The sequence below is a fragment of the Hypanus sabinus genome, chromosome 9 (assembly GCF_030144855.1).
Source record: "Hypanus sabinus isolate sHypSab1 chromosome 9, sHypSab1.hap1, whole genome shotgun sequence".
NCBI classification, from domain to species: domain Eukaryota; kingdom Metazoa; phylum Chordata; class Chondrichthyes; order Myliobatiformes; family Dasyatidae; genus Hypanus; species Hypanus sabinus.
The window spans coordinates 162,653,562-162,681,434 of record NC_082714.1 but is presented as its reverse complement, the minus strand read 5'-3'; the positions used below and the strand labels follow the sequence as shown (position 1 = coordinate 162,681,434).

The window sequence follows — 27,873 nt, the reverse complement described above, 5'->3', positions numbered from 1 at the left end:
CCAGCTGAGAAAAGTGGCTGAAAAATGGGAGATGGAATTTAATGCAGACATGTGCAAGGTGTTGCACTTTGGACAGACAAACCAATGTAAGGTTTGCACAGTGAATGATGGAGCACTGAAGTTTCCAGTAGAACAGAAGGATCTGAGAGTACAGATCCATAATTCATTGAAAGTGAAAGTGTCAGAATTAAATATGGTGAGAGCTTTGAACACATTGGCCTTCATAACTCAGGATATTTATACCGGAGTTGGAATGTTATGTGGAAGTTGTATAAGATGTTAATGAGACTGAATTTGGAGTAATGTGTGCAGTTCTGATCACCTATCTATAGGAAAGATGTCAATAAGATTGAAAGAGTACAGAAAAAAATTACAAGGATCCTACACTGGTTTATGTGCCCAAATCTACTAGGATGTTGCTAGGACTTGAGGACCTGAGCCATAGGGAAAGGTTGGATAGGTTAGGACTTTATTCACTGGATCATAGGTGAAATTAGATAGAGGTATACAAAATTGAGGGATATAGATAGAGTAAATGCAAGCAGACCTTTTCCACTGAGGTTGAGTGAAACTAGAACTTAAGGTCATAGATTAAGGGTGAATGATGAAATATAAGATTATTTTACATCATCAATGGGGATGGGAGAAGTTCTGGAAGATTGGAGGGTTGCAGATGTTGTTCCATTATTCAAGAAAGGGAGTAGAGATAGCCTAGAAAATTAATAGACCAGCGAGTCTTACTTCAGTGATTGGTAAGTTGATGGAGAAGATCCTGAGAGGCAGGATTTATGAATATGTAGAGAGGTATAATATGATTAGGAGTAGTCAGCATGGCTTTGTCAAAGGCAGGTCATGCCTTATGAGCCTGATTGAATTTTTTGAGGATATGACTAAACACGTGAAGTAGAACAGTAGATGTAGTGTATATGGATTTCAGCAAGGCATTTGATAAGGTACCCCATGCAAGGCTTATTGAGAAAGTAAGGAGGCATGGGATCCAAGGGGACATTGCTTTGTGGATCCATAACTGACTTGCACACAGATGGCAAAGAGTGGTTGTAGCCAGGTCATATTCTGCATGGAGGTCAGTGACCAGTGGTGTGCCTCAGGGATCTGTTTCTGGGTCCCCTACTTTTCGTGATTTTTTATAAATGACCTGGGTAAGGAAGTGGAGGGATGAGTTGGTAAATTTGCTGATGACGCAAAGTTTGAAGGTGTTGTGGATAGTGTGGAGGGCTGTCGGAGGTTACAGCGGGACCTTGATAGGTTGCAAAACTGGGCTGAGAAGTGGCAGATGGAGTTAAACCCAGATAAGTGTGAGGTGGTTCATTTTGGTAGGTCAAATATGGCGGAATATTAATGGTAAGACTCTTGGCAATGTGGAGGATCAGAGGAATCTAAGAAGGCATAAGGTATATTAGCCTTCACCAACCCTGGGATTGAGTTCAAGAGCCGAGAGGTAATGTTACAACTATATCGGACCCTGGTCAGACCCCTCTTGGAGTACTGAGCTCAGATCTGGTCACCTCACTACAGGAAGGATGTGGATACTATAGAGAGAGTTACAAGGGTGTATCCTGGATTAGAGGGAGTAATGTATGAGAAAAGGTTGAGTGTACTTGGTCTTTTTCTCCTTGGAGCGACGGAGATGAGAGGTGACCTGATGGAGGGGTATAAGATGATGAGAGGCTTTGATCGTGTGGATAGTCAGAGGCTTTTTCCCCAGGGCTGAAATGGCTAGCACAAGAGGGCACAGTTTTAAGGTGCTTGGAAGATGGAGATGTCGGGGGTAAGTTTTTTACGCAGAGAGTGGTGGGTGCGTGGAATGGGCTGACGGTGACAGTGGTGGAGGAGGATACGATAGGGTCTTAAGAAACTCCTGGATAGGTAAATGGAGCTCAGAAAAATAGAGGGCTATGGGTAACCCGAGACAATTTCTAAAGTAAGTACATGTTCGGCATAGCATTGTGGGCCGAAGGGCCTCTATTGTGCTGTAGGTTTTCTATTTTTCTACATTTGTATTTATGTATTTCATCTTTCACCCTTAACCTACTGTGGGAACCTCTTAGAGCATTGTGAGCATGTGGATTGAGTAGTCAGTGGAAGTGGAGGATGCAGGTTCGGTTGCAATTTCAGAAGTTTGGATAGGTACATGGCGGGCTATAGTCCTGGTGTGGGTCGATGGGACCAGACAAACTGGATGGGCCAAAAGGCCTCTTTTTGAGCTTAATGCTCCATGATTCATTAATCTGTGGCACTTGTTACCACTTTATTTCAAAAAGGAGAAAATATTATGGTGAAATAAATGCTATTGTACTCGAGCCCATTTGGCACAGCCTCAAAATTGAGGGATACCCATTTAGAACAAAGATGAAGAATTTATATAGCCAGAGAGTGGTGACACTGTGGGATTCATTGTCACTGGTGGCTGTGCAGGCCAAGTCGTTTGGTATATTTAATGCAGATGTTTGTGGTTCTTGATTAGTAAAGGGGTCGGAAGTTATGGAGAGAAAGCAAAACAGGAAAGGGGTTGAGAGGGATAATAAATCAGCAATAATAGAAGGGCAAAGCACTCAATGGATGGATGGCTAAATTCTGCTCGTATGTCTTATGGTCTTAAGATGGCTCTTCTGGTTCTATTGAAAGAGATGAATACTGTTGCTTTTGACATGAGCACACAATGTGATGGTAATTAAGGCTCCACAGCGTTGGTGTTCATTTCAATGCTGAACACATCCCCTGCTGCCAACCAGAAGATCATTACATCTCATTGGGCTCATTGTGGACTTGATTAAAATTTGGTGTCCAGTGATACTAATGAGACAAAAGAGTGATTGACTTGGGGCATCTAAACGGCAGGCAAAGGAAAGGCTAGCACGAGGTGTGATATTGTTTCTGTTAGTGATGCAAAATCAAGTTAGATGGGTGAAAATATACATGTTGTTAGCAATTAACATCAGTGACAAGACTGATCCAATTTCAAGGACGCTTTGAGATGAGCATCAGCTAGGTAAGACCATAGGACATAGGAGCAGAATTAGGCCTTTCAGCTATCAAGTCCACTCTGCCATTTCATCATCGCTGAACCAAGATCCCATTCAACCTCGTACACCTACCCTCTCACCATATCCCTTTATTCCCCAACCAATCAGGAATCTATTTAAGTATATCCACAGACTTGGCCTCCACTGCAGTCTGTGGCAGATCACTCCACAGATTCACTACTCTTTGGCTAAAATAATTTCTCCTTACTTTTGTTCTAAAAAGTCACCCCTCAATTTTGAGGCTGTGTCCTCTAGTTCTGGATACCTCTACCACTGAAACATCTCTCCACATCCACCTTATCTGGTCCTTTCAACATTTGGTAAGTTTCAGTGAGATCCTCACACGTTCTAATAAATTCCAGTGAAAACAGGACCAAACCTGCCAAATTTTCCTCATATGTTACCCCTTCATTCCCAAAATCATCCTCGTTATCCTCCTCTGGACTCTCTCCAATGACAACACATCCTTTTTGATATAAGGTGTCCAAGACTGTTAACAATACCCCAAGTGCAGCCTGACAAGAGTCTTAAAAACTTCAGCATTATCTCCTTGTATTTCCTTTAAAATAAATGCCAATATTGCATTTGTCTTCTTTACCACAGATTCAACCTGTGTACTAACCTTCTGGGAGTCTTGCACAAGGACTCCTAAGTCCCTCTGCACATCTGATGTTTGAACCTTCTCCCCATTTAGATAATAGTCTGCACTATTGTACCTTTCACCAAAATGCATTATCATACATTTCCCAACTGTATTTCATCTGCCACTTTTTTGCCCATTCTTCCAATTTGTGTAAGTCTTGCTGCAATTGCATTGCTTCCTCAGCACTACTTACTTCTCCACCTACCTTCATATTATCTGCAAATTTTGCCACAAAGCCATCAATTCCAATGCCCAAATCATTGACAAACAATGTGAAAATTAGCGGTCCCAATACTGACCCCTAAGGAACACCGCTAGTCACTGGCAGCCAACTGAAAAGGCCCCCTTTATTCCCACTCGCTGCATCCTGCCTGTCAGCCATTCCTCTGCCCTTGTCAGTATATTTCCTTTAATGCCATAGGATTTTATCTTGTTAAGCAGCCTCATGTGTGGCACCTTAACAAAGAACTTCTGAAAATTGAAGTAAATGACATCCACTGCCTCTCCTTTGTATACCCTGCTTGTTACTTCCTCGAAGAACACTAACAAATTTGTCATGAAAGATTTCCTTTCACAGAAACCATGCTGACTTTGACTTATCATTAGTCTCCAAGTACCTCGAAACCTTATCGTGAATAATAGATTCCAACACATTGCCAACCACTGAGGTTAGGCTAACTGGCCTATAATTTCCTCTCTTTTGTCTTCCTCCCTTCTTAAAGACTGGAGTGACATTTGCAATTTTCCATTCCTCCAGGATCATGCCAGAGTCAAGTGATTCTTGAAAGATCATGACCAATGCATCCATTATCTCTTCAGCAACCTCTTTCAGGATGTAGGTGATTTGTCCACCTTGCCTAGCACTTTTTCCTTTGTAATAGCAATGGCACTCACTCCTCCCTGACACTCATAGACCTCTGGTGCATTGCTAGTGTCTTCCACAGTCAAAGCTGAAGCAATGTTCTTATTAAGTCATCTGCCACTTCTTTGTCCCCTATCACTACTACACCAACTTCATTTTCCAGTAGTCCAATATCAACTCTCACCTCCCTTTTATTCTTTATATAACAAAAAAACCTTTAGAATCCTGTTTTATTTTATCAGTCATTTTGCCCTCATATTTCATCTTTTCCCTTCTTATAGCTTTTTAGTTGCTTTCTGTTGGATTTTGAAAGCTTCCTAATCATCCAACTTCCTACTCACTTTTGCTACCTTATATGCTCTTTCCTCGGCTTTTTTGCATTCCTTTACTTCCCTTGTCAGCCACGGCTCCCTACCTCTGCCATTTGAGAACTACCTCTGTGGGTCATATCTATCTTGCACCTTGTGAAACTATTCCCAGAAACTTCAGCTACCTCTGTTCTGCCATCATCCCCACCAGTATCCCCATCCAATCCACCTGGTCAAGCACCTCTCTCATGTCTCTGCAATTCCCATTATTCCATTGCAGTTCTGATACATATGACTTGTGCTTCTCCCTCTCAAATTACAGTATGAATTCAATCATGTTATGATCACTACCTCCTAGGGATTTCTTTTTGTTAAGCTCCCTGGTAATTACACAACACCCAGAGGAAGTGGAGGGATGGGTTAGTAAGTTTGCTGATGACACAAAGGTTGGGTGTGTTGTGGATAGTGTGGAGGGCTGTCAGAGGTTACAGTGGGACATCGATAGGATGCAAACTTGGGCTGAGAAGTGGCAGATGCAGTTCAACCCAGATAAGTGTGAAGTGGTTCATTTTGGTAGGTCAAATATGACGGCAGAATATAATGTTAATGGTAAGACTCTTGGCAGTATGGAGGATCAGAGGGATCTTGGGGTCCGAGTCCATAGGACACTCAAAGCAACTGCGCAGGTTGACTGTGTGGTTAAGAAGGCATATGGTGTATTGGCCTTCATCAATCATGGAATTGAATTTAGGAGCCAAGAGGTAATGTTGCAGCTATATAGGACCCTAGTCAGACCCTACTTGGAGTATTGTGCTCAGTTCTGATCGCCTCACTGCAGGAAGGATGTGGAAACCATAGAAAGGGTGCAGAGGAGATTTACAAGGATGTTGCCTGGATTGGGGAGCATGCCTTATGAAAACAGGTTGAGTGAACTCAGCCTTTCCTCCTTGGAGCGATGGAGGATGAGAGGTGACCTGATAGAGGTGTATAAGATGACGAGAGGCATTGATTGTGTGGACAGTCAGAGGCTTTTTCCCAGGGCTGAAATGGCTGCCACAAGAGGGCACAGGTTTAAGGTGCTGGGGAGTAGTTACAGAGGAGATGTCAGGGGTAAGTTTATTACGCAGAGAGTGGTGAGTGTGTGGAATGTACTGCTGGTGATGGTGATGGAAATGGATACTACAGGGTCTTTTAAGAGACTCCTGGACAGGTACATGGAGCTCAGAAAAATGGAGGGCTATGCACTAGGGAAATTCTAGGCAGTTTCTAGAGTAGGTAACAAGGTCGGCACAATATTGTGGCCGAAGGGTCTGTAATGTGCTGTAGGTTTCTATGTTCTTTTTAAAGGTATAATTTCTTTTACCAATAGAGCCACACTATCTATGCCTTCTTGCCTGTCCTTTCAATACAACATATATCCTTTGATATTAAACTCCCATCTATGACATTCTTTCAGCCACGACTCAGTGATGCCCACATACTGACCAATCTCTAATTGCACCACGAGTTCGTCAACCTTATTCTGAATGCTACGTGCATTTAAATATAGCACCTTCAGCCCAGCATTCTTTGCCCTTACGAATTTTGCCTCTGTGGTTCAACTTACTCCTTGCTTTGTCTGCAGTTGTACCCATTCATTGGCTTGTCCTACCTTACATTCATATTGCATGTTACATCACCCACTTGTAAACCGGCTGGCTCATCCTCAGCTCTATCATACTGGTTCCCATCTCCAGCCATATTATTTTAAACCACTCCCAACATCTCTAGCAAACCTGCCCGCAAGGATATTGGTCCCTTTCAAGAGGACTAGAATATTAAAAAACAAGGATGTAATGTTGAGATTTTACAAAGCACTGGTGAGACCTAACGGAGTATAGTGAGCAGTTTTGGGCCCCTTATCTGAGAAAAGATGTACTGAAACTGGAGAGGAGGTTCACAAAAATGATTCCAAGATTGATTGGTAAAAACACAAAATGCTGACAGAACTCAGCAGGCCAGACAGCACCTATGGGAGGAGGTAGTGACGACGTTTCGGGCCGAGTTCTGCCAGCATTTTGTGTTTTTATTTATTTCCAGCATCTGCAGATTCACTCGTGTGCCCAAGATTGATTGGCTTGTTTTCTGAAGAGCGTTTGATGGCTCTGGGTCTGTATTCGCAAGAATTCAGAAAAATGTTGGGGTGACCTAATTGAAACCTAGTGAATGGTGAAGGGCCTTGATAGAGAGGATGTGGAGAGGACATTTCCTACAGTGGGAGAGTCTAAGACCAAAGGATCCCGCCTCAGAATAGAGCGGAATCATTTTAGAACAGAGATGAGGAAGAACTTCTTTAGCCTGAGAGTGGTGAAACTGGAATTCATTGCCACAGTCTTTAAGTATATTTAAGGCAGAATAGGTTCTTGATTGTCCAGCATGAGGTGATACAGGGCAAAAGGCAAGAGATTGTGGCTAAGAGGAAAAATGGATAAGTCATGATGAAATGGCAGAGCAGACTTGATGGGACAAATGGCCTATTTCTGCTCCTGTGCCTTATGGTAGGTAAGGTGATCTACTGAGTACCAGATTGAGCTGCCAGTTCTGGGTGAATTAGTGTCTTCAGGAAAACTCCAGGTCAATTCTTGGGGTTTAACTGGAAAAATAGCAGGTCAAAGAATGTCTGCCATTGATGTCATCCTGGATATACTGCAGAACAAGTGTTTTGATAGACAAATGTTCTTTACTGAAAGATGGAGCATTTCTAGGCAAAGTTCTTAAGACCATAAGATATTGAAACAGAAGTCGGCCATTTGGCCTATCGAGTCTGCTCCACCATTCAGTCATGGGCTGATTCAATTCTTCTAGTAATCCCACTCCCCTGCCTTCTCCAATACCCTTTGATTCCCTGGCTAATCAAGAAACTTACCTATCTCTGCCTTAAATGTACCCAATGACTTGGCCTCCATAGCTGCCTGTGGCAACAAATTCCACAGATTTACCACCCTCTAACTAAAGTAATTTCTCCCTATCTTTGTCCTGGACTCCCCTTCGTCTACCATAATTATATGTGCTACATGTAGTTGTTGGTATTGTCTTTGCACCTTGGCCCCAGAGGAATGCTATTTCGGGTGGCTGTATTTGCATGTACATTAAACTTGCCTTCACCACCACCTTGTTTTTCTACAATTTAAGTACAAGATGTGTTGTATGGGCTGAACAGAAGAAATGTCAGTGAGGAGAAGGGTGGGATGAGGTATGAGACATAGTCATGGAATAATACAGCACTTAAGCAGGTTCTTCAGACAGACAGACATACTTTATTGATCCCAAGGGAAATTGGGTTTCATTACAGCCACACCAAGAATAGTGAAGAGTCAGGCCACAGTCTCCATCCTGACCATTGTAACTAATCCCATTGAGTGTGACTCTTACACCTCTGGCAGAACAGGCATCTGGTGCTCAAATTTCTATTGTGAGTATATTTTACTATGTGCTTTTTAAGAGAACGAGCTGTTAAATGGCTGGTATCTGAATAGAATGATACAACTAAATAGAATGCAACCACAAGAGGTTCTGCACATGGGAGAGAAAGAGCGTGCTGGAGCAACTCAGGTCAGGCAGCATCTCTGGAGAGAAATAAACAGTTGATGTTATGGGCTGAGACACTCCATTGGTATTTATTATTTATTTGGAGATACAGGGCGGAATAGGCCCTTCTGTCCCTTCAAACCGTGCCACCCCAGATTTAACTTCACCAAATTACGGGAAAAACTAACCGGTCTTGGCTGTTGCTTTGGATTCTTCAGCCATGTGGAAAGGGAGAACCTGCTGCTTGGGTAATAGCTTTGCTCTCCATATTGTACTGTCCTGACTTGAGTATCATGTAGACATCTGGGATGTAACATCCAAGGTCAGCCCTGACCAAAAGAGAGCCTCATGCAAAAATCCAGTGATTTTTTAGCTTGTTAATTATCACATTTATGTAATTAATTAATCTGTCTCTTTCTGTTTTTCATTTCCTTTATGATCACTTGGAGGCAACTTAATGTCACCTTCTGACTACTGCAGTAAATTCCAGAGTGTGCATTGCAGCCTGCATTGTTGGAATTAGGATTGCAATTTGGCTGTAATGGCCTGTGTCTACCATGGGGTGGCGCAGCCTGTGTTGGTTTCCAATCATGAATGATTTAAACATTCCACAATTGGAAGCAAGTTTTTTTTAATCACTGACTTGCACGCCGTGAAATTTGTTGCTCTGTAACAGCGGGACAGTGCAAGTATTACTATAAATTACCTAATAAATAGGGCAATAACCCATAAATAATGAGGTAAACACGAGATTCTGCAGAGCAACACATACAAAATGCTGGAGGAACTCAGCAGGACGGGCAGTATGTTTGGAAAGAACTAAACAGTCAATGTTTTTGGTCAAGTCCCTTCATCAATGACCAGTTTTAAACATAAGATTCTGCAGATGCTGGAAATTCAGAGCAACATGTCAGACCCAATCCAGAAATGTGAGCATCTATTGCGAGTTCACTATTCCAGTGAAGGTGCCGTCTTTCAGCTGACCTGAGCATTTAACTATCTACTGATTAATGCAAAGACCAAAGAACATGATCCAGCAAGTGGCAGAATTATTCTAACCAATATATCTCTCTTTCAGTCAGTGTAATTTTGCTGTGTGTTTGACAGCTTGCTGTGAACGCTTCATTGCATTCAAAGTTGCGAAGTATAAATAAAAAGTTAATGCATGTGAGTCTGGGGCCAAGGACTGGAGCTCTGGAGATGGTGTGTCCTGTGTTTAGAGGCCTGGGGCTGGTGGTTGGGTGTGTGTTTTGCTTGTTGGTTGTTTGTCAGATTTGTAGAACCATATAAACCATATAACAATTACAGCACAGAAACAGGCCATCTCGGCCCTTCTAGTCCGTGCCGAATGCTTACTGTCACCTAATTCCACTGACCCGCACTCAGCCCATAACCCTCCTGTACTGTACACAATACTCCAAATTCGGCCTTAGCAATGCCTTGTACAATTTCAACATTACATCCCAACTCCTATACTCAATGCTCTGATTTATAAAGGCCAACATACCAAAAGCTTTCTTCACCACCCTATCCACATGAGATTCCACCTTCAGGGAACTATGCACCATTATTCCTAGATCACTCTGTTCTATTTTGTGTGTAGTTTTTCATAAATTCTATATTATTACTTATTTTCCTGTAAGTGCCTGCAAGAAAATAAACCTCAAATTCAAGTTCAAGTTTGTCATTCAACCACAGATGAATACCCATAAATACAACCAAATGAAACAGCATTACTCCAGGGCCAAGGTGCAAAACACAATACCAATAGTCACACACACAAGGCACATATAATACAGCAAGCACATGTAAGTTTTCAGTAAAATAGTCACATAAAAAAAATTAGTCCAAGACGCCACATCACACTGGCTCCAGTGGAGCGCACCGCCACATTTGCCAATAAATCAGTGAATTGGATTTGCAGCATTCCACGTTAACAATGTCCAAACAGGGTCTTGTGACTGGGGCGATCACTCACTGTTAGGCTGCGTACCACCTGCGTGGACTCCTGACGGAGACAGAAGCATGATCCACTCATTCAGTTTCTCCACCAATGAGCAACTCGCTGTTGGGGTAGATCTGCTGTACTTTTAAGTTCTTAATGTCCAGCAGAGTCTTGCTATCATATGCATAAAAAAGACAATAACACCTTTGGTTGGCCCCATAGAAACAGCTGCGATCAAGCGGGCTGCCATCTTACTGGTAACATACATAGTTTGATAAATTTGCTTTGACTTTGAGGGAGTGGGTGGGTTCGAGGAGAGTAGTTTGTTTTGCAGTTTTTGTTTTTGTTCATGTTGTTCTGATGTGGACGTGCTGTGTTGGCGCCAGAAGGTGTAACGACACCTGGGGATTACCCCCAGCATATCCTTAAATTGTATTGGTTGTTAATGCAAACAATACATTTCACTGTAAGCTTCAATGTATGTCTGATAAATAAATTAATCTGAATTATAATAGAATGGTAATACACACAAATTCTAAAGAGTGATTATAGACAGTAATGTGGTCAATTCAGTTTAATAGAGGCGAATATATGTTTGAAGCTCCTAAACTAGTGTGGATAATTTTATTTACTTCAACTCTGAACTGATTCCACAACAAAGACACTCACTTTCAAGGGCTATATGACTCATGTTCTCTCTATTTTTTTTTATTATTGTCTTTTGCACATTGGTTGTGAATAGTTATTCGTAAATTCTATTGTATTTCTTTACTTTCCTACAAATGCCTGCAGGAAAATGAATCTCAGGGTAGTATATGGTGACATATACAAACTTTGATAATGAATTGACTTTGAACTTTGAACAAACCTGAACTGGAGGCAGAAAGAAGTGTGCTGGTGCTGAATGAAGGTAGAGTAGTGGATGTAGTGTATATGGATTTCACTAAGGCATTTGATAAGTTCTCCATACAAGGATCATTCAGAGGCATGGGATCCAGGGAAACCTTGCTTTGTGGATCCAGATTGACTGTCCACAGAAGGCAAAGGGTGGTTATAGATAGTTTATATTCTGCATGGAGGTCGGTGACCAGTGATGTTCCACAGGGATAAATGACGTGGATGAAGAAGCAGAAGGGTGGGTTAGTAAGTTTGCTGATGACACAAAGGCCTGGGGGTGTTGTGGATAGTCTGGAGGGTTGTCAGAGGATGCAGCGAGACATCGATAGGATGCAGAACTGGGCTGAAAAGTGGCAGATGGAGTTCAACCCAGTTAATTGTGAAGTGGTTCATTTTGGTTGGTCAAATTTGAAGACAGAATATTGAATTAATGGTAAGACTCTTGGCACTGTGGAGGATCAGAGAGATCTTGAGGTCCATGTCCATATGACACTCAAAGCTGCTGCGCAGGTTGACAATATTATTAAGAAGGCATATGGTGTGTTGGCATTCATCAACTGTGGGATTGAGTTCAAGAGCTGTGAGCCAACTGTGTTCAGTTCTGGTCAGCTCGCTACATGAAGGACGTAAATACTATACAAAAAGTGCAGAGGAGATTTACAAGGATGTTGCTTGGATTGGAGAGCATGCCTTATGAGAATAGATTGAGTGAACTTGGCCTGTTCTCCTTGGAGAGTCGGAGGATGAGAGGTGACCTGGTAGAGGTGTATGAGACGACGAGAGGCATTGATTGAGAGTCCTTTCCCAGGGCTGAAATGACTAACACGAGGGGGCATAGTTTTAAGGTGCTTGGAAGTAGGTACAGGGGGCATGTCAGGAGTAAGTTCTGAGTGGTGGGTGTGTGGTATGCACTGCCAGTGACGGTAGTAGAGGCAGATACAAAAGCGCCTTTTAAGAGACTCAGAGGGGTGCATGGAGCTTAGAAAAATAGAGGGCTATGTGGTAGGGTAAATCTGGGCAGTTTCTAGGGGAGGTTCCATGGTTGACACAAAATTGTGGGCTGAAATGCTTATAATGTGCTGTAGATTTCTATGTTATAAAGTCTAATGCTGGTTGAAGGCTGAGGCTTAATGGTGTCTGTTGCTTGATCGCCTGACGTTGGATTGAAGGGACACTTGTTGATGTATCAGAGTGCACTTCTATCACACCCAGTAAATTTGAAGAACTTTGTGAGCCGCCATGCACAAACTATTCTGTTAAACATTCATACGGTGATGGCCACCAATGAGCACCATAGCTCAACTTGCAAGTTATTTTCCAGCAGCTTAATGTCTGATCTAATCTGTGGTTTAGTGAGCCTGCTGCTGGCAGTTTAATGGGAGCGTGTAATTCTTGTGGATGGTAGCAAATTGTATTTTTTCAGAGTTTAAATCAAATGTATGGAGATTAAACAAACCAGTTTTCATTTTTATTGGCATTGATGTGATTTAAATTCCACAGACCATGCTTCGCTGAATTGATTTCTGTTTAATGGGCTTCTATAACATTTTTCGAGCAATTCAGCCTCTGCTGTTTAATAAAAGTAAGTTTATGTATAGACCTAATTAATTAGATTCATTGAGTAAACTCAAGTGTGTTTAGCGGGTGGCCTTTGCTGTGATGAATTGTACACACAGCTGGCCTCGGGCTGTGACTTGAAAATTATCGCCAGCATCTTTATTTAAATTTGTTTTGGAGTGTGATGTTTTAAGCCGTGCTTTCTACAGTTCTTCTGAACCCTCATTTTCAATTCTGCGTCAGTCACTTTATGTACAGACATTCCAGTGCTTAGCGTCACTTTATGTACATAAAATCAGTCTATGTATGTAAGCTGTCTTATGTATTTATTGTTCTTTATTATTATTGTATTTTTATTGTGTTTATTTTTGTGCTGCATTGGAGTAACAATTATTTTATCTCCTTAACACTTGTGTACTGAAAAAGACATTAAGCAATTTTGTATCTTATGACTTAGGTATTAAGCTACCTTCAAAGGTTCCTTTTGTACAAGCTCCATAAATTCTCCAAATGGAAGCTGAGAGAAGATGACTGAGGGTGTGTCAGTGTTGGCACTCTCAGGTAGGAAGCTTCAGATTCAATTCCCACCCTTGGGACCTGAGGTCAAGACTCATTCTCTCACAGAACCAAATGAAATCTTTTGGATGAATTATTGTCTCCCCTTTCGAGTAAATATAAAACAGCTTTTGGTAAATAAGAATTCCTCAACTGGGATCAATGCATTGTCGATGGTTTGCATATGTTGGGTGCACACTGGAGTACTTGGAGAGAAAGTGAGATTTTTCTGGTGGCAGAAATCTTGAGCAACACACAAAATGCTGCAGGAACTCAGCAAGTCAGGTTCCATCTATGGAGAGGAATAAACAGTCAACATTTTGAGCTGAGACCCTTCATCAGGACTGGAAAGCAAGGGGATAGAAGCCAGAATAAGGTGGGGGAGAGGAAGGAATACACACAGGCAGGTGATAGGTGAGAGCAGGTGAGGGGGAAGGGTGGGGGAGGGGAGATGAAGTAAGAAGCAGGAAGGTGATGGGTGGAAAAGGTATAGGGTTAAAGAAGGTGGTAGGAGGTAGGAAAGGAGAGTGGATAATTGGAGAAAGGGAAGGAGGAGGGGTACCAAAGAGATGATGGGCGGCTGAGGAGGAAGAGAAGGGAATCAGAATGGAGAATGCAAAAAGAGAAGGGAAGATATTACAAGAAGTAGAGAAATTGATATTCATGCCATCGTGTTGAAGACTACCTACCCCCACAGAATATGAGGTGTTGGTCCTCTAACCTGAGAGAGACCTCATCATTACAATAGAGGAGGCCAAGGTCTAATATGTTGGAATGGGAATGGGAAGTTGAATTTAAATGGGTGGCCACTAGTATACTCTGCTTTTTGTGGTGGGTGGAGTGAAGTGGTCTCCCAGTCTAGGGCAAACCTCACCTGGGGGGGGGCTACTATTGCAGTAACCATGCTTCAGAATTTTATCAATCCTTGCAGATTCAGACTGATTTATTTATCACGTGTATTGAAACATACAGTGAGGTGCATCATTTGCATTAGCAACCAGCATACCCAAGGACGTGCTAGAAGCGGATCACAGGTGTCATCATCGCCCATTGCAGTGCCTGCATTATTCCACAGAACAACACAAGCAGCAACAATAACAACTACTACAAAACAAACCCCTTTGTCGTTCCACCCACCCACTCACACAGACCAAGATGCCTTGAGAAAGCCCATGGATCCAAGAGCTGCATTCATTCAAACTCCAAGCTTTCCTTCGTGTTCACATGTGTACAGCAGTGGCACTCAAGTTAGGATGCTGGGTTAGTAATCTCAGCCCGAAACATTGACTGTTTATTGTTTTCCATAGATGCTTTCTGACCTGCTGAATTCCTCTAGCACTTGTTGCCTAGTAATCCAGAGACCTAACTTCGCCAAACAAAACAATGCTCCTCTGGACCATGGGGCACCACACACCTCAGCACGTAAAGTAATAGTACCACAAATAAATTAATGAATAATAAACTTGCTACATTCCTGTGCAAAAGTCATAGGCACATATATGTAGTCACATATATGACCTAAATCTTTTGCACCCTACTAATTTTATGTATTGCACTGTACTGCTGTCACAAAAAAAACTAATTTCATGACATGTGAGTGATGATAAACCTGATTTCAATATGGGTCTCTGTTGTGGGGTAAAAGTGGGAGGAGGGCAGGGAGAGGGGAACCATGGTTGGGAAAATAGGAAGGGAGAGAGACATTCTGTAATGATCAATAAGCCAATTGTTTGGAATCAAATGACCTTGACTGATGTGACAGTGCTGGGTGTATCTACATCCATGCCAGCCTCCTCCCCCAACCCTGGCACTCCATCTCTGCCATCTGTCCCACACTGGTGGCACTACACCCTCACCATTCCCAAAGTCCTTTGCTCCAGCCAGATTTACAAGTTCTCCCTCTGCTCCACGTTGACAAATACAGTACTGTGCAAAAGTCTTTTAGGCACCTTAGGTCTGTATATGTGCCTAAGGCTTTTTCGCAGTACTGTATACCCCAAGATAATGTGCATTTACAACACGTTAAAAGTAAACAATTTAGCACAACTGATGCTTGATATGTGGTGAGACCTGGGTGGTGGCAGGGAGTTCAGTCATCTCAAGGCCTGGGGGAAGAAGTCATTTTCCTTTTGGAGAGTTCTTGTCCTAATGCTATGGTACCTCCTGCTCTTTAATCCTCTACCTCCTGGTAGAGGATTAAAGAGACTGTGGGATGGATGGAAGGGACCCTTGACAGTTCTAATGGCCCTGCATGTGCAATACTCCTGATAAATATCTCAGATGAGTGGAAGAGAGACCAGTCTTTAATAATGCTGACTGCCAAAAAAAGATTGTTTTTAAAAATATTGGTTTATTGATGTCCTTTGGTAGAGAAAATCTGACTAATTCTAATCTGTGTGAGTTCAGACGTATTAATGTGGTTAAATTTCAAATGGCCACTGTACCACAGCACAAAGAATGAAGACAGACAGACCACCCAAATCTGGACACAGGAAAGTTGCACCCAATTGATCATGCAGTTTGCCACACAAACTTCTGGGGACTAGTGCCTTCATTATGACAGCGGTACTAGTAGTTAGTGTGATCACTCAGTTAGAGTATAATGTTCTGAGGGGTTGTCTATTGCTGGGTCTTCGTGTGGCTATAGAGCTCGATTCAGAATCCCCACACTCTGGTGCAGTGTGGGCAAGAGTAAGCGGAGGCTGTGGTTAGTGGTTGGGTCTTTTGGTTGTTCGACCTGAGAGCAATCAAATAGTATCATGTCTTACAGACAGACCACTAGAGACAGTAGGAATAAGAGGTGGAGGAAGTATCTCTGGGAATCCTCAATATTGAGTCCAGACACTGTGAAGTTTCCTGACTATTACCCTGCCTTCTCTCTGCTGTTGAATCTCCCCTCACCCATGGTGAACAACATTAGCTGTATTTGTCACATGTATATTGCAGTACAGTGAAATGCATCATTTTCATCAACAGCCAATGCAGTCAGAGATGTGCTGGAGGCAGCGCACAATTACCATTATGCTTCTCCCTCCAACATAACATGCCCTTGATTTTCTAACCCTAGCTTGTATGAGTTTGGAATGTGGGAGGAAACAGGAGCATTGGGGGGGAAATCCACATGGTCATAGGGAGAACATGCAGACGGCTGCGAGAATTGGACCCAGTTGGTGATTGCTGGCACTGTAGCAGCATTATATGACCCAGAGTCATGATGGAGGAAACAGCCCTGGGAACACTCGATATTGATTTCTGATTCTTTTGTATCTTCTGTCCGCTGGGGGAGGGCAGAAGAGAAAATGTCTTGGGTGAGCCAGGTCTTTAATATTGGTTGTTTTACTGAGGTAGTGAGAAGTATAGACAGAGTTCATGGAGGGAAGGCTGGTTTCCCTGGTGTGCTCAGCTGTGTGACTGTGTTCAAGTTATGTATGTCTGTGCAATCATATAGAATAAACCTACACTACATTAGTGAGTTATTTAACTTGGTTTAAATACAGTTTTGGAATTGATGAAGTGTTTAAAAACAGCTGAATGCAAGTAGTGGGGAACTACCTGCAATTATACCCACCGCCATTGAAACAAAAAACCTTCAGGCTATACTGCATAACAGGCGGCTAATGTAGTGCCTATTTTGTCTCCTTTTTTTTTAATATAGAACATCTTCCTTTTTTTAAAACTTAATAAATTTGATTTCACATATTTCCATTTCACAAATCTTGACTAACCACGAAATGTCCTTTGAAAAAGCCTCATTATTTTCTTTTTCTCTGCAAGCAGAATGAAATGAAAGGGTCTTCTACACAATGGGGGTGAGAGAGTCTTTGATTTTCCCCATTGTGTTTAAAAGCTGCTTACAGTTAAATTTCTGTGAAAATTAAATACTTCGCAGCACTTTAATGAATTTTTATATAGTTGCAGTCTTTTAAACTTTGGGAAGAGATTTTTTTAATGGAATAAATTTATCTATTATTATTTACTTTTATCATTGCATTTGTCTTTTGTATATTGCTTGTTTGCCTTTATTATTTATAATTTTTCTTAAATTCTGTTGTATCTCTTTACTGTGAATGCCTGTAAGAAAGGAATCTCAAGGTAGTATATGGTGACATGTACAGTATGTACTTTGATAATACATTCACTTTGAACTTTCAATTTATTCATTTAGAAAATATGTCAAAAATGTGTCAATTTATCCACGGTCATTGTTATCAATATTTAATTATTAAAACCAGAGTACATTTTTCAGATTCACTTTCCTATTACATCTCATGCCTTACTGTGACATAGGAGGAGGCTATTTGGCCCACTGATACTATACTAGCTCTCAGCAATCCTATCAGTCTGTTCCTCCCTGGTTATTTCTTTCCTTTGCTTCTGGTCAGTACTGATCTTTCATTAGATTCATGAAGCTTTCCTGTGTATGATAAGCATAGACTGAAAATTGGATTTGACATTTTTCTGTGTGTAATGGATGTGTGAAATCTTCAGTCCTAAGGTTCTACTTGTGATGATCACAAGTTATAAGAACAGGTGCATTCGTTGATGATAAGGAAAAGTCTTTTGCCATTTACTGTACAACTTGTCTAATTTTTACCTCCTTGTTCTTTTCCAAGTCATTTGCAATAGTCAACCTGCCCATGTTTGGGATATGGGAAGAAACTTTATCCCACTGTCCATCTCTTGTAGCTGAATGAATGTATCCAGCCACCTTTCAAAAGCTAGAATTAAATCTGGTTCAAGTATAGAGTCATAGAGCACTACCGCACAGCAACAGGCCCTTTGGCCGATCAAGTCTGTGCTGAACTATTATTCTGCTCGTTCCACCTGGACCAAAGCCCTCTATGCTCCTACCATCCATATATCTATTGAAACTTAAATGTTGAAATTGACCCCACATCCGCATCTTATTGCTGGTAGTTTGTTCCACACTCTCATCACCCTCTGAGTGAAGTGTCCTCATCATGTTCTCTTCAAATATTTTACTTTTCATCCTTCTTAACATGTTCTAGTCTCACCCAACCTCAGTAGCAGAAGACGGCTTGTATTTACCCTATCTATACCTCTCATAATTTTGTATATCTCTAACAAATCTCCCCTCATTTCCTTAAACCCCAGAGGATAAAGACCTAATCAACCTTTCCCAATAACCCAGATCCTCAAATCCTGGCAACTTCTTTGTAAACTGCCTCTCTACTCTTTCAATCTTATTGATATCTTTCCTGTAGGTAAGTGATGAGAACTACACGGTGCTCCAAATTAGGCCTCACCAATGTCTTAAACAACTTCAACAGATCAACAGAAATGTACTTTTTCCAATTTAACAATGTCCATTAAAGTAAATTCTCCACAACCCCCATCTTCATTGGCAGTCATCTCATTGCCATCTCTCCTGCTAATCAAAGTAGCTTCTCGTTCTTCACTCCGTTAAAACACTTCAAAATATTTTGAATTTCTAAGAGTGCTGATCCTTTCTTTAAAAATTTGATGCGATAATTAAAGGCTTTGGAGAGAAGTAGTACATAGATATGTTCGAATTGCCAGTTTTTACAGATTACAAGTCTTGTTTTATACCAGATTGGTACTGTACTCATCAGCAACCTTCTAATTTAACGTCTTAAATAGCTTAAATCATTTTGCTTTGAAGCTGTAAAGATGTTTGCGTTTAAGATGGCTGAAAATGTCAGATGTGAATAACATTCTCAGCAGATTATCATCTCGCTGTCACTGAAACTGAAACAGACGATTACTCTCCTGCACTTACTCGGATGGTGGGCAAGTGTATATTAGGCAGCCTAAGGACGTGTACTGGGTGATAGTCAATCTATTTTACTCTTTTAGCGCCCCTCAATGATGCTGTTGACGTGTAAAGTAATCATAAAAAAAGGCATTGTCATTTATCTCTCTGGGCAATCATACACTGACTGCACTAGAGAATAATCTCTGTGTAATCAGCACAGAAATAAGGCAGTCAGTCTTTCATGTGTGTGCTGGCTTCTTGAAAGTTCTAATTAAACCCACCTCTCGTTTATTCCTCACAATCCTGCAGGTCTTTTCCCCCCTTTTGTGCATTGCGTCACTTTATAGACATACAATCAATCTATGTATATAAGCTATCTTATGTATTTATATTAATTTTGTTTTTTATTATTGTGTTCTTTATCTTATTGTGGTTTTTTTTTTGTGCTGGATCAGATCTGGAATAGCAATTATTTCATTCTCCTTTACACTTGTGTACTGGAAATGGCATAAAACAATCTTGAATCAACCATCAGCACTTCACAGGATACAATGACCTTGTGGTAAAATCTGCTCTTTTCTCCTCTGTTTTTAAAGATGTCCGCTGTCAGGCCCTGAAAACTGATTTCTCCCCTTCCCCACCCCATACATGTTCATGTTCAAGTGTAATTGTCATTTAGCCATACACACGTATACAGCTAAGCAAAACTGTGTTCCTCTGGGGCCATGGTGCAAAACACATTAAATACTGTAACACAGCACAAGGCACATACAGTTACCGTAGTACATACTGTCACAAAATAAGATAAAAACATTCCTGAGTGGGTGCATGTCTTGGAGATTGGTGCATGGATGTTGTCCTGGAGCCATGTTTCTACAATTTGTTCACCAATACGAGTAAGTTTTAATCTCCCCTGAAATCTGTGCCCGGAGCTCAGGTAGCAGTGCCACATTCTGCATCATTGAGAGATTCCTGCTCTTTTATTCTTTTCTTTCTGGTGCCCAGCCTGATACCTCTTTGTCTATGTTAGTATCCACCTGTTAGCAGCAATCTGCAGAAGATCAGTTGTAGAATTTCAGCGTGTGTGGTTGGAGATGGGGTGAGGGCACTAATGCTGTTAGCAATTTGAAACACGTTTCTGACAGGCAACTGTGGTTCAAATGTTAGCAATCATTCTCTGAACAGAGGCTGATGAAAGAAGTCAACAAAATTGAATACACATTTTAGTAAAGGGGATGGGAGATTATTTTCAAACAGGGTCATCCAGTAGAGGATCAAGGCCACATTATTTATTTAGAGGTACAGTGTGGAACAGGCCCACTCAGCCCAATGAGCCTCATCACCCAGAAGCACACCTGATTAACCCTAGCCTAACCACAGGGCAACTTACAATGACCATGTAGCCTACTAATCGGTATGTCTTTGGAACTTGGGAGGAAACCAGAACACCCAGAACAAACACATGTATTCATGGGGAGGAACGTTCAAACTCCTTACAGGTGGCACCAGAAAGCCCTGGTGAAGGGTCTCAGCCTGAAACGTATTTATTTGGCAATAAAGTGCAGCGTTAGCCCTTCAAGCCATGTCGTTCTAACAACCTTTGACAAACCTGATTAACCCTAACTAATCATGGGACAACTTACAATTACTAATTAACCTACTGATACCTCTTTGGACTGTGGGAGTAAACCAGAGGTACCAAAGAAAATTCATGCATTCAACGGGAAGGACGTACAGAGACTCCTTATAGTACGTTGCTGGGATTGAATTCCAAGCTCCGTAACACACCAAACCCTCACCTTCAAGCACTCTTTACAACTCATGTTCTCAGTGTTATTTTCTTAATTATTTGCACATTTTGCCCTCTTTTGCAGACTGGTTGTTTGTCAGACTTTGTATAGAGTTTCATAAATTCTATTGTATGTAGTGCCCTGGTTAAGATTTTTACTGCTATGCTGTAGCTATTTCATTTTTGCTGTTCTGTAAGAGCCATCTGTTCTGCTTTCAGCGTTTTGGGGTTTGAGCTAAGATAAGGGGCTTTGTTGCTCAACTCTGCCATGTTGTGTCAGCCAGTTAGCATGATGGAATTAGAAGAAGGTTCTAGTGAACGCTGGGTGGAGAGGTTTTTGTTGATGGACGCTGTGTGGGTCGAGGTCTTTTTGGGGGCAGCTGGGAGAGTACAGGAAGGTAGATAGCTGAGCATGCTGTCCCTGTTGCACCAGGTGCTTTGTGCAGACAAATAGCTTCAAGGAGAAAGGGCCGATACTCCATGTGAGAGCCCGTTTGTTCGAGATGGATTTCTAGCGACGCTGGGAATGTCGTGTGTGTTTTCACGTAGACCAAGGGTCCTGCGTGAGTTAAAGACAACTTCAAGATGGACTGCAGTTTATGTGCACGTTTGACTGTTTAATTATGATGGGACATTTTACTTATTTTCTTTCTTTTCTGGATGTTTGGTTAAGTTAACATTAATATACTTCCTTTATAATTGTGTAACACGGTCTATTATTTCTTGCTGCCGGGCAATTGCGTGGGAGCAGTAAGTGACACAGCATTCACACAAATGGGGGTTCGGGGGGGCAAGTCACCCCAATCTTGGGGCTTTGGCAGGACCCAAATCATATCTATCCTAGACATACGGAGTCTGAGAAAGGTGGTTTTCTCACAGTCCAGTCCAGTGGCTGTTAGCGAGGGACTAACGAGCCGCGTCTCTAGTGATACCCAGTTTTTAAAAAAGGGTTTCTTGTATTTCTGTATTTTCTTGCGAGAAAATTAATCTTGAAGTGCTATATAGCAACATATACGTACTCTGATAATAAATTTACTTTGACTTTGATGAATGAGTATTTTAAAATGAAAGGTGGAGCCTGGTATGTTGGGTTAATGGTTGCAACAGGTAGAGGGTCCTGTTAAATGTGAACCATGTGGGTTTCCCCCACAGTCCAGACATGCCAGTTAGTAGGTTGACTGGTCATTGTAAATTGTCCTGTGATTGGGTTAGGGTTGCTGGGTGGTGCAACTCGTTGGGCTGGAATGATCTGTTCCATGCTGTGTCTCTAAATAAATGAGTAAGTATTTTAAAGTGAGGGTTTCCTGAGGGTAGAAGGAGGAATCCATAGCCAAGGAGGCATCAGAACAACTGCGAGTGAAACATTTATTAACCGATGGTGTGAATTCTGCAGGTTTCCCTGATCTGAATCCATGTCTGTAATCGAGGTCTGTGGAGGTGGTAGGATACAAGAGTTTGCCAGTCTTTGCCACCTTGTGATAATGCTCAGAGATTACAAGGATGTAATGCTGAGGCTTTTATAAGTCATTCATCAGACCGCACTTCAGTATTGTGAGCATTTTTGTGCCCGTTATCTAAGAAAGGATATGCTGGCATTGGAGAGGGTCCAGAGCAGTTCGAATGGGAACGAAAATTTAATGGGCCATAAGTTTAGAAGAATAAGGGAAGATCACATTGAAAATTACTGAATATTCAACGGCCTAAATAGAGTGGATTTAGAGAGGATGTTTCCTATAGTGGGTGAGTCTAGAACCAGAGGGTTCAACCTCAGAATACCAGTCCCTTTAGAACAGAGATGAGGAGGCATTTCTTTAGCCAGAGGGTGGTGAATCTGTAGAATTCATTGCCATAGACAACTATGGAGGTCAAGTCATTGGGTATATTTAAAGTACACGTTGATATATAGGCATCCGTTAGTCTTGAGAGACCATGGATTTGCGCCTTGCGCAGGCCTGAGTGGGGTTGTATGGGAGACCGGCAGTTGCTCATGCTGCAAGTCTCCCCTCTCCACGCCACCAATGTTGTCCAAGGGAAGGGCAAGGGCCGATACAGCTTGGCACCAGTGTCGTCGCAGAGCAATGTGTGGTTAAGAGCCTTGCTCAAGGACGCAACATGCTGCCTTAGCTGAGGTTCGAACTAGCGACCTTCAGATCACTAGACCAACGCCTTAACTACTTGGCCACGTGCCAACACATCGATAGGTTCTTGATTAAACAAGTCAGAGGTTAACGGGGTAGAAGGTGGGAGAATGGGGTTGAGAGGAATGACAAATCAGCCATGATGGAATGGCAGAGCAGACTCAATGGGTTGAAACGTGCAGTTCTGCTCCTATTTCTAATGGTTTCAAAGCTTTCATCAATCACTCTGATGGCTTATAAACTCCATGCACTGGTGAGGGCCATTTGGATGACTCACTATTAATCTGGGTTTGGTGCTTTTGAAAGAACAGGGCCACCCCATCATTTCAGAAATCCACCGATGCTGACACTGTTGAAGTTCTGTGTTACTTTGATCTTCTGCAAAGATAACTAATGTCTTTTTCTCTCCACCACCCACCCCTCCCAATCTCCAGGTCTAACCCTATGGCACCATTTGCAACAGGAGGAGATGATCTCGATCCATTTAGGTAGGGGTTTATATCCTGTTCTTCCTCTTAATGTTAAAACACAAAACAACAGTTTCAGGATTGGTTGGAAAATTTGTGCTGGTCCTGTGCAAATGTGTTTTTGACAGTAGGGGTCTCTAGAGCCAAATATAATATAGAAACTTAAGAAACTCATTAATAACTCAAACTGATTGAATTCACCTTGAGATTTGTGTTACAAATGTTTAAAGTTTGATCAGACTAACATTGGAGGCTCTGTCCCTTTACTGCTTTATATTATGGTCAAACTCCTCTACCACCATCTACAACTCCACCCCCAACTCTCCCCCCCCCCCCCCCAAACACTTGTGCCATTATATCCCGAAGCAATTTTATCTGCTTGTTCTCTGGTGAAGTAGCTTATGCAATTTGATTAGTTAGAAATGCTATATAAGTTCAGAAATAACAACCCATCCCTGAGGTACGACTACCTGACTATAGACACCTCTACATACATGTGACCACCTATCAATTATTACCTTCAAAAGTCCATTCCTCCCACCACCTCCACTGCACCCTCTCTCACTCTCCCTTCCACTCTCACCCTCTCCCCCTCCTCCCCCCACCCCATGCTCAGCTCCTCCCTCCCACACTTGGCCTCGGCCCCACCCCCACACTACCCTCACCTCCCCTCCCACACTTCCTCTAGCTTTAGTCAGTTTTTACCAGCCTCGTGCTTTTGATGCCAATCATTACAATACTGTGAAGATGTGATCAACTATTGGACACATAGAACCTTCAGCAACAGTCTGTGTGGGGAATACTCTGAAAGTCCGGCAGAACCTATGGAGATATTTCAGGTCATTGACCTTCAGAAGTGGTGAAAGTACAGGAATCCAGTGTGTTGCCTTATCCTGAGGGGTTCACATCATTTTGGTGTTTATTTCAGATTTATGTTACTTAGGTTTTCATTTAATCTGTAAAAGCAGGTTCTTGTCAAAGTCCTCACTACAGCACTGAGCTTCATACATCGATCTGTAGGGTGTCAGTGTTTAACTTTCAGTGTTGTAATAAAGCGTGTCTGTTCTCTGTATCACCTGAAGTAACATGGAGCTTCCACAGGTGTTTGTGACCTTTTATTGTACAGCCTCCATTGTTACAGAGAATTCACCGCAAATCATTTTTATGAAACTCAGTGCTAAAATGAACATAACAGAACAGAAGATGTAAGTATGCAGTGGGCCGTGAAGCATTTATGGAAAGAGAAAGAGTTAAAGTTTCAAGTCAAAGCAGAGTTTATTGTCATTTGCATAAGTACATGTATGCACAGGTGCAATGGAAACCTTAACATGACATCGCTGGCACAGAACATCAGTTAAGCAATATTTACAAAAGAGTTAAGCATGAATTGGTTACGTACAAACAGAGCAAACTGATTATGGAGCAGTCACATTAAGCATACTTCCTGATTCATGTTAGTCACTGTTCATGCTGGCCTACAGTACAAAAGAGATGAACCAAACCTGCCAAGACAAAATGCACACTGGCAAACCAACATGGAAAGAGATGTAGGAGGCCCAGTTTGATTCACCTTGCTGTTAGTCAGCTGCACACGCACTTGGTACATTCACAATTGATCTGATACAGTTCAAAATTAAGCACAATATTTTTAACAGAGCGAACACAATTAGAACAAAAAAGTAAAAAAAAACACGAAATGCTGGCAGAACTCAGCAGGCCAGACAGCATCTATGGGAGGTAATAATGACGTTTCAGGCCGAAACCCTTCATCAGGAGTGAAGTAACATGGGATGGTTGAGGGGGGATAAGAAGTGGGGGGAGGGATAAAATAGAGCTGGGATGCTGTCTGGCCTGCTGAGTTCTGCCAGCATTTCGTGTTTTTTAATTTATTTCCAGCATCTGCAGATTCACTCGTGTTGCCTTAGAACAAAAAAGGCCTATTTTAGTGCAAGGTAATGAAGCTAGCAGTGATTAGTGGTGGGGTGGAGAGAGATGCGTCTCTACCAAAGGAGTTGTAAGGCACAACCCAAATCACTCTTCGTTCTGCTAGCCTGCAGGTTACCCTTGGCTAAGATGTAGCACCAGCTTAGACCCCCCTCTTCCCCCTTCCTCCCCACCGATCAGGGTCATGTGAAGCCATGGGAGCAGGTGGTGGATGATCATATGAGCAGCTGGTGCAGATCACAAATCCTGATTACGCGACCACTAACACCAAGCAGACAATCTCTGAAGAGTATTGATAATGGCTGGGGGGAGGGGGTCACCCATCTTGTAAATACACTGCCCAGAAGGCAGCAATGGCTAACCCAGGCATGGGCAAACTACGGCCCGGGGGCCATATGCGGCCCGTTAAGCTTTTTAATCCGGCCCGCAGAACTTGATGAAATTATTTTAATAAACCTTGTTAACGTTTTTTCCCTGCAATTCTGGCGTTTTCCCAATAGATGACGCACTCTATATACATTGACCTTTGAGGTGCAGCGTATTACTCCACATTTGCGCTTTACTCTTTGTTCGGCTCGACCTATTTGTGTGAACAGGCGTTCAGCATCATGAACATCAACAAAGCCAGCCACAGATCCAAGTTAACTGACCAACACCTCAGATCCATCCTGAGAATCGCCACAACAAAACTAAATCCAGACTTTGATGCGCTGGCTAAAAAGGGAGACCAACAACACTGTTCCCACTGAAATTAAAAATAAGTTTCTTCATTGTGTTATGTAGAAAATGCATTTGAAAATATTTTTTTCAATAAGCCTTACATGTTACATGTCATTTCTGTTAAGTGATGGACATGAGTAGTGCGCAGGTGCACGTACGTTCTCAAAATAAAAAATGCACTCCAGATCAAATAATGCGCTCCGCATACTGGCGCGCTGTCCCTGTTCTGTCCTTGTGCTGGTCGTTGTTGAGTTTTGGCACAGAGGACAATTGAATAAGAAGGAGCAGGACAAATAGACCTGCATCTCCTACCGTTTTTGAAATAAAGACAGTCAGGAGGAGAGTGATGATGATAATATCTTGAAGGATAACAGAATTTTCAGTGCTTTAAAATAATAACTACTATTAAAAAAAGCTGTGTTTTATTCATTTAATTTTCAGTGTTTTAAAAGTCATTTCAATAAATAGCTAAATACCATGGGACTTCAAAGACAGATATTTTGTTGTAATGCATTTGTTCATTTTCAATTGAAATTAAAGCACATGTTTTCTACATATCCCATGGTATTTTATTTTCTCTTATGAGGTGTATTACCAAAACACTCCGTCCATCTGCTCCTGGTCCGGCCCCCCTGTCAAATTTTAGAACCCTTTGTGGCTCACAAGTCAAAAAGTTTGCCCACCCCTGGGCTAACCACTTCTGTCGAAAAACATTGCCAAATTCAATCATGGTCTTGTGTTGATTATGATCGCCCACATCATATGACATGGTATATAACGAATGGATGCGTGATTAGGGTTGTGTTGGTTGGTTTTAAGAACCAAATGGCTGAAGGGACCTTTTGTCAGAACTGACCAGTTTTGTTGTAAAGTTGAAAAGGCTGGTTATCAGAAATTGCTGAACTCAGAGCAAATACACATTGCTGGCGGAGGAATGGGTCAAACAGCATCTGCAATGGGGGAGATGTTTTTTGATGTTTTTGTGATGTTTCAGCACAAAATCTTAGAGTTCAGTCCTGAGTCTTAGGGACTAATGTTCCCTGTTGTCAGCTGCCTCTGCTTCTCCCTGTAGACATTGCCTGGCTTGCTGGGTTTTTCCAGCATTCTGTTTTCCTATTTCCAATGAAAGGACAATGGAGCTGAAACTTAACCCAATTTCACCTACTTTGGATTCTTCTCAACCTGCCGAGTATATCAGCTCTTCTTGTGATATCCTCAGATATCCAGCATCAATTGTTTTTTTACATCAGACAACAGTTTGTTCCACACACAAACAAGAGAAAATCTGTAGATGCTGGATATCCAAGCAACTGAAGGGTCTCAGCCCTAAACATTGACTGGACTCTTTTCCATAGATGCTTCTTGGCTTGCTGAGTTCCTCCAGCATTTTGTGTGTGTAGTTTGTTCCACACAGCAAATTTAATATGATAAAATATCCCAAGGACTTTTATAGGTGCTTCAGTCAAAAAATGTAACCAGAACTGGGGCTTCTGTGCCAAGATTTCTAGGGACCCTGTAACCTGCTGATTCTGTTCAATGGTTTCACAATGTTTATTTTTATTTATTGACATATAGCATGATATAGGCTTTTCCAACTCTACGAGACACACCGCCCACTTTTTAATCCTAGCCTAATCACGGGACAATTTACAGTGACTAATTGACCTACCAACCAGTATGTCTTTGGACTGTTGGAGGAA

General features: G+C 41.9%; 1 protein-coding gene across 1 annotated transcript in view; it reads left to right on the top strand.

Moving 5' to 3' along the window:
• psmf1 (proteasome inhibitor subunit 1) overlaps nt 1-27,873 on the top strand; it is a 63,803-nt gene that overhangs the window by 14,158 nt on the left and 21,772 nt on the right. The window contains exon 5 of the mRNA XM_059981010.1: nt 23,477-23,530. Within this exon, the coding sequence (XP_059836993.1) occupies nt 23,477-23,530 (54 nt within the window). The remainder of the gene's footprint in view (nt 1-23,476; nt 23,531-27,873) is intronic.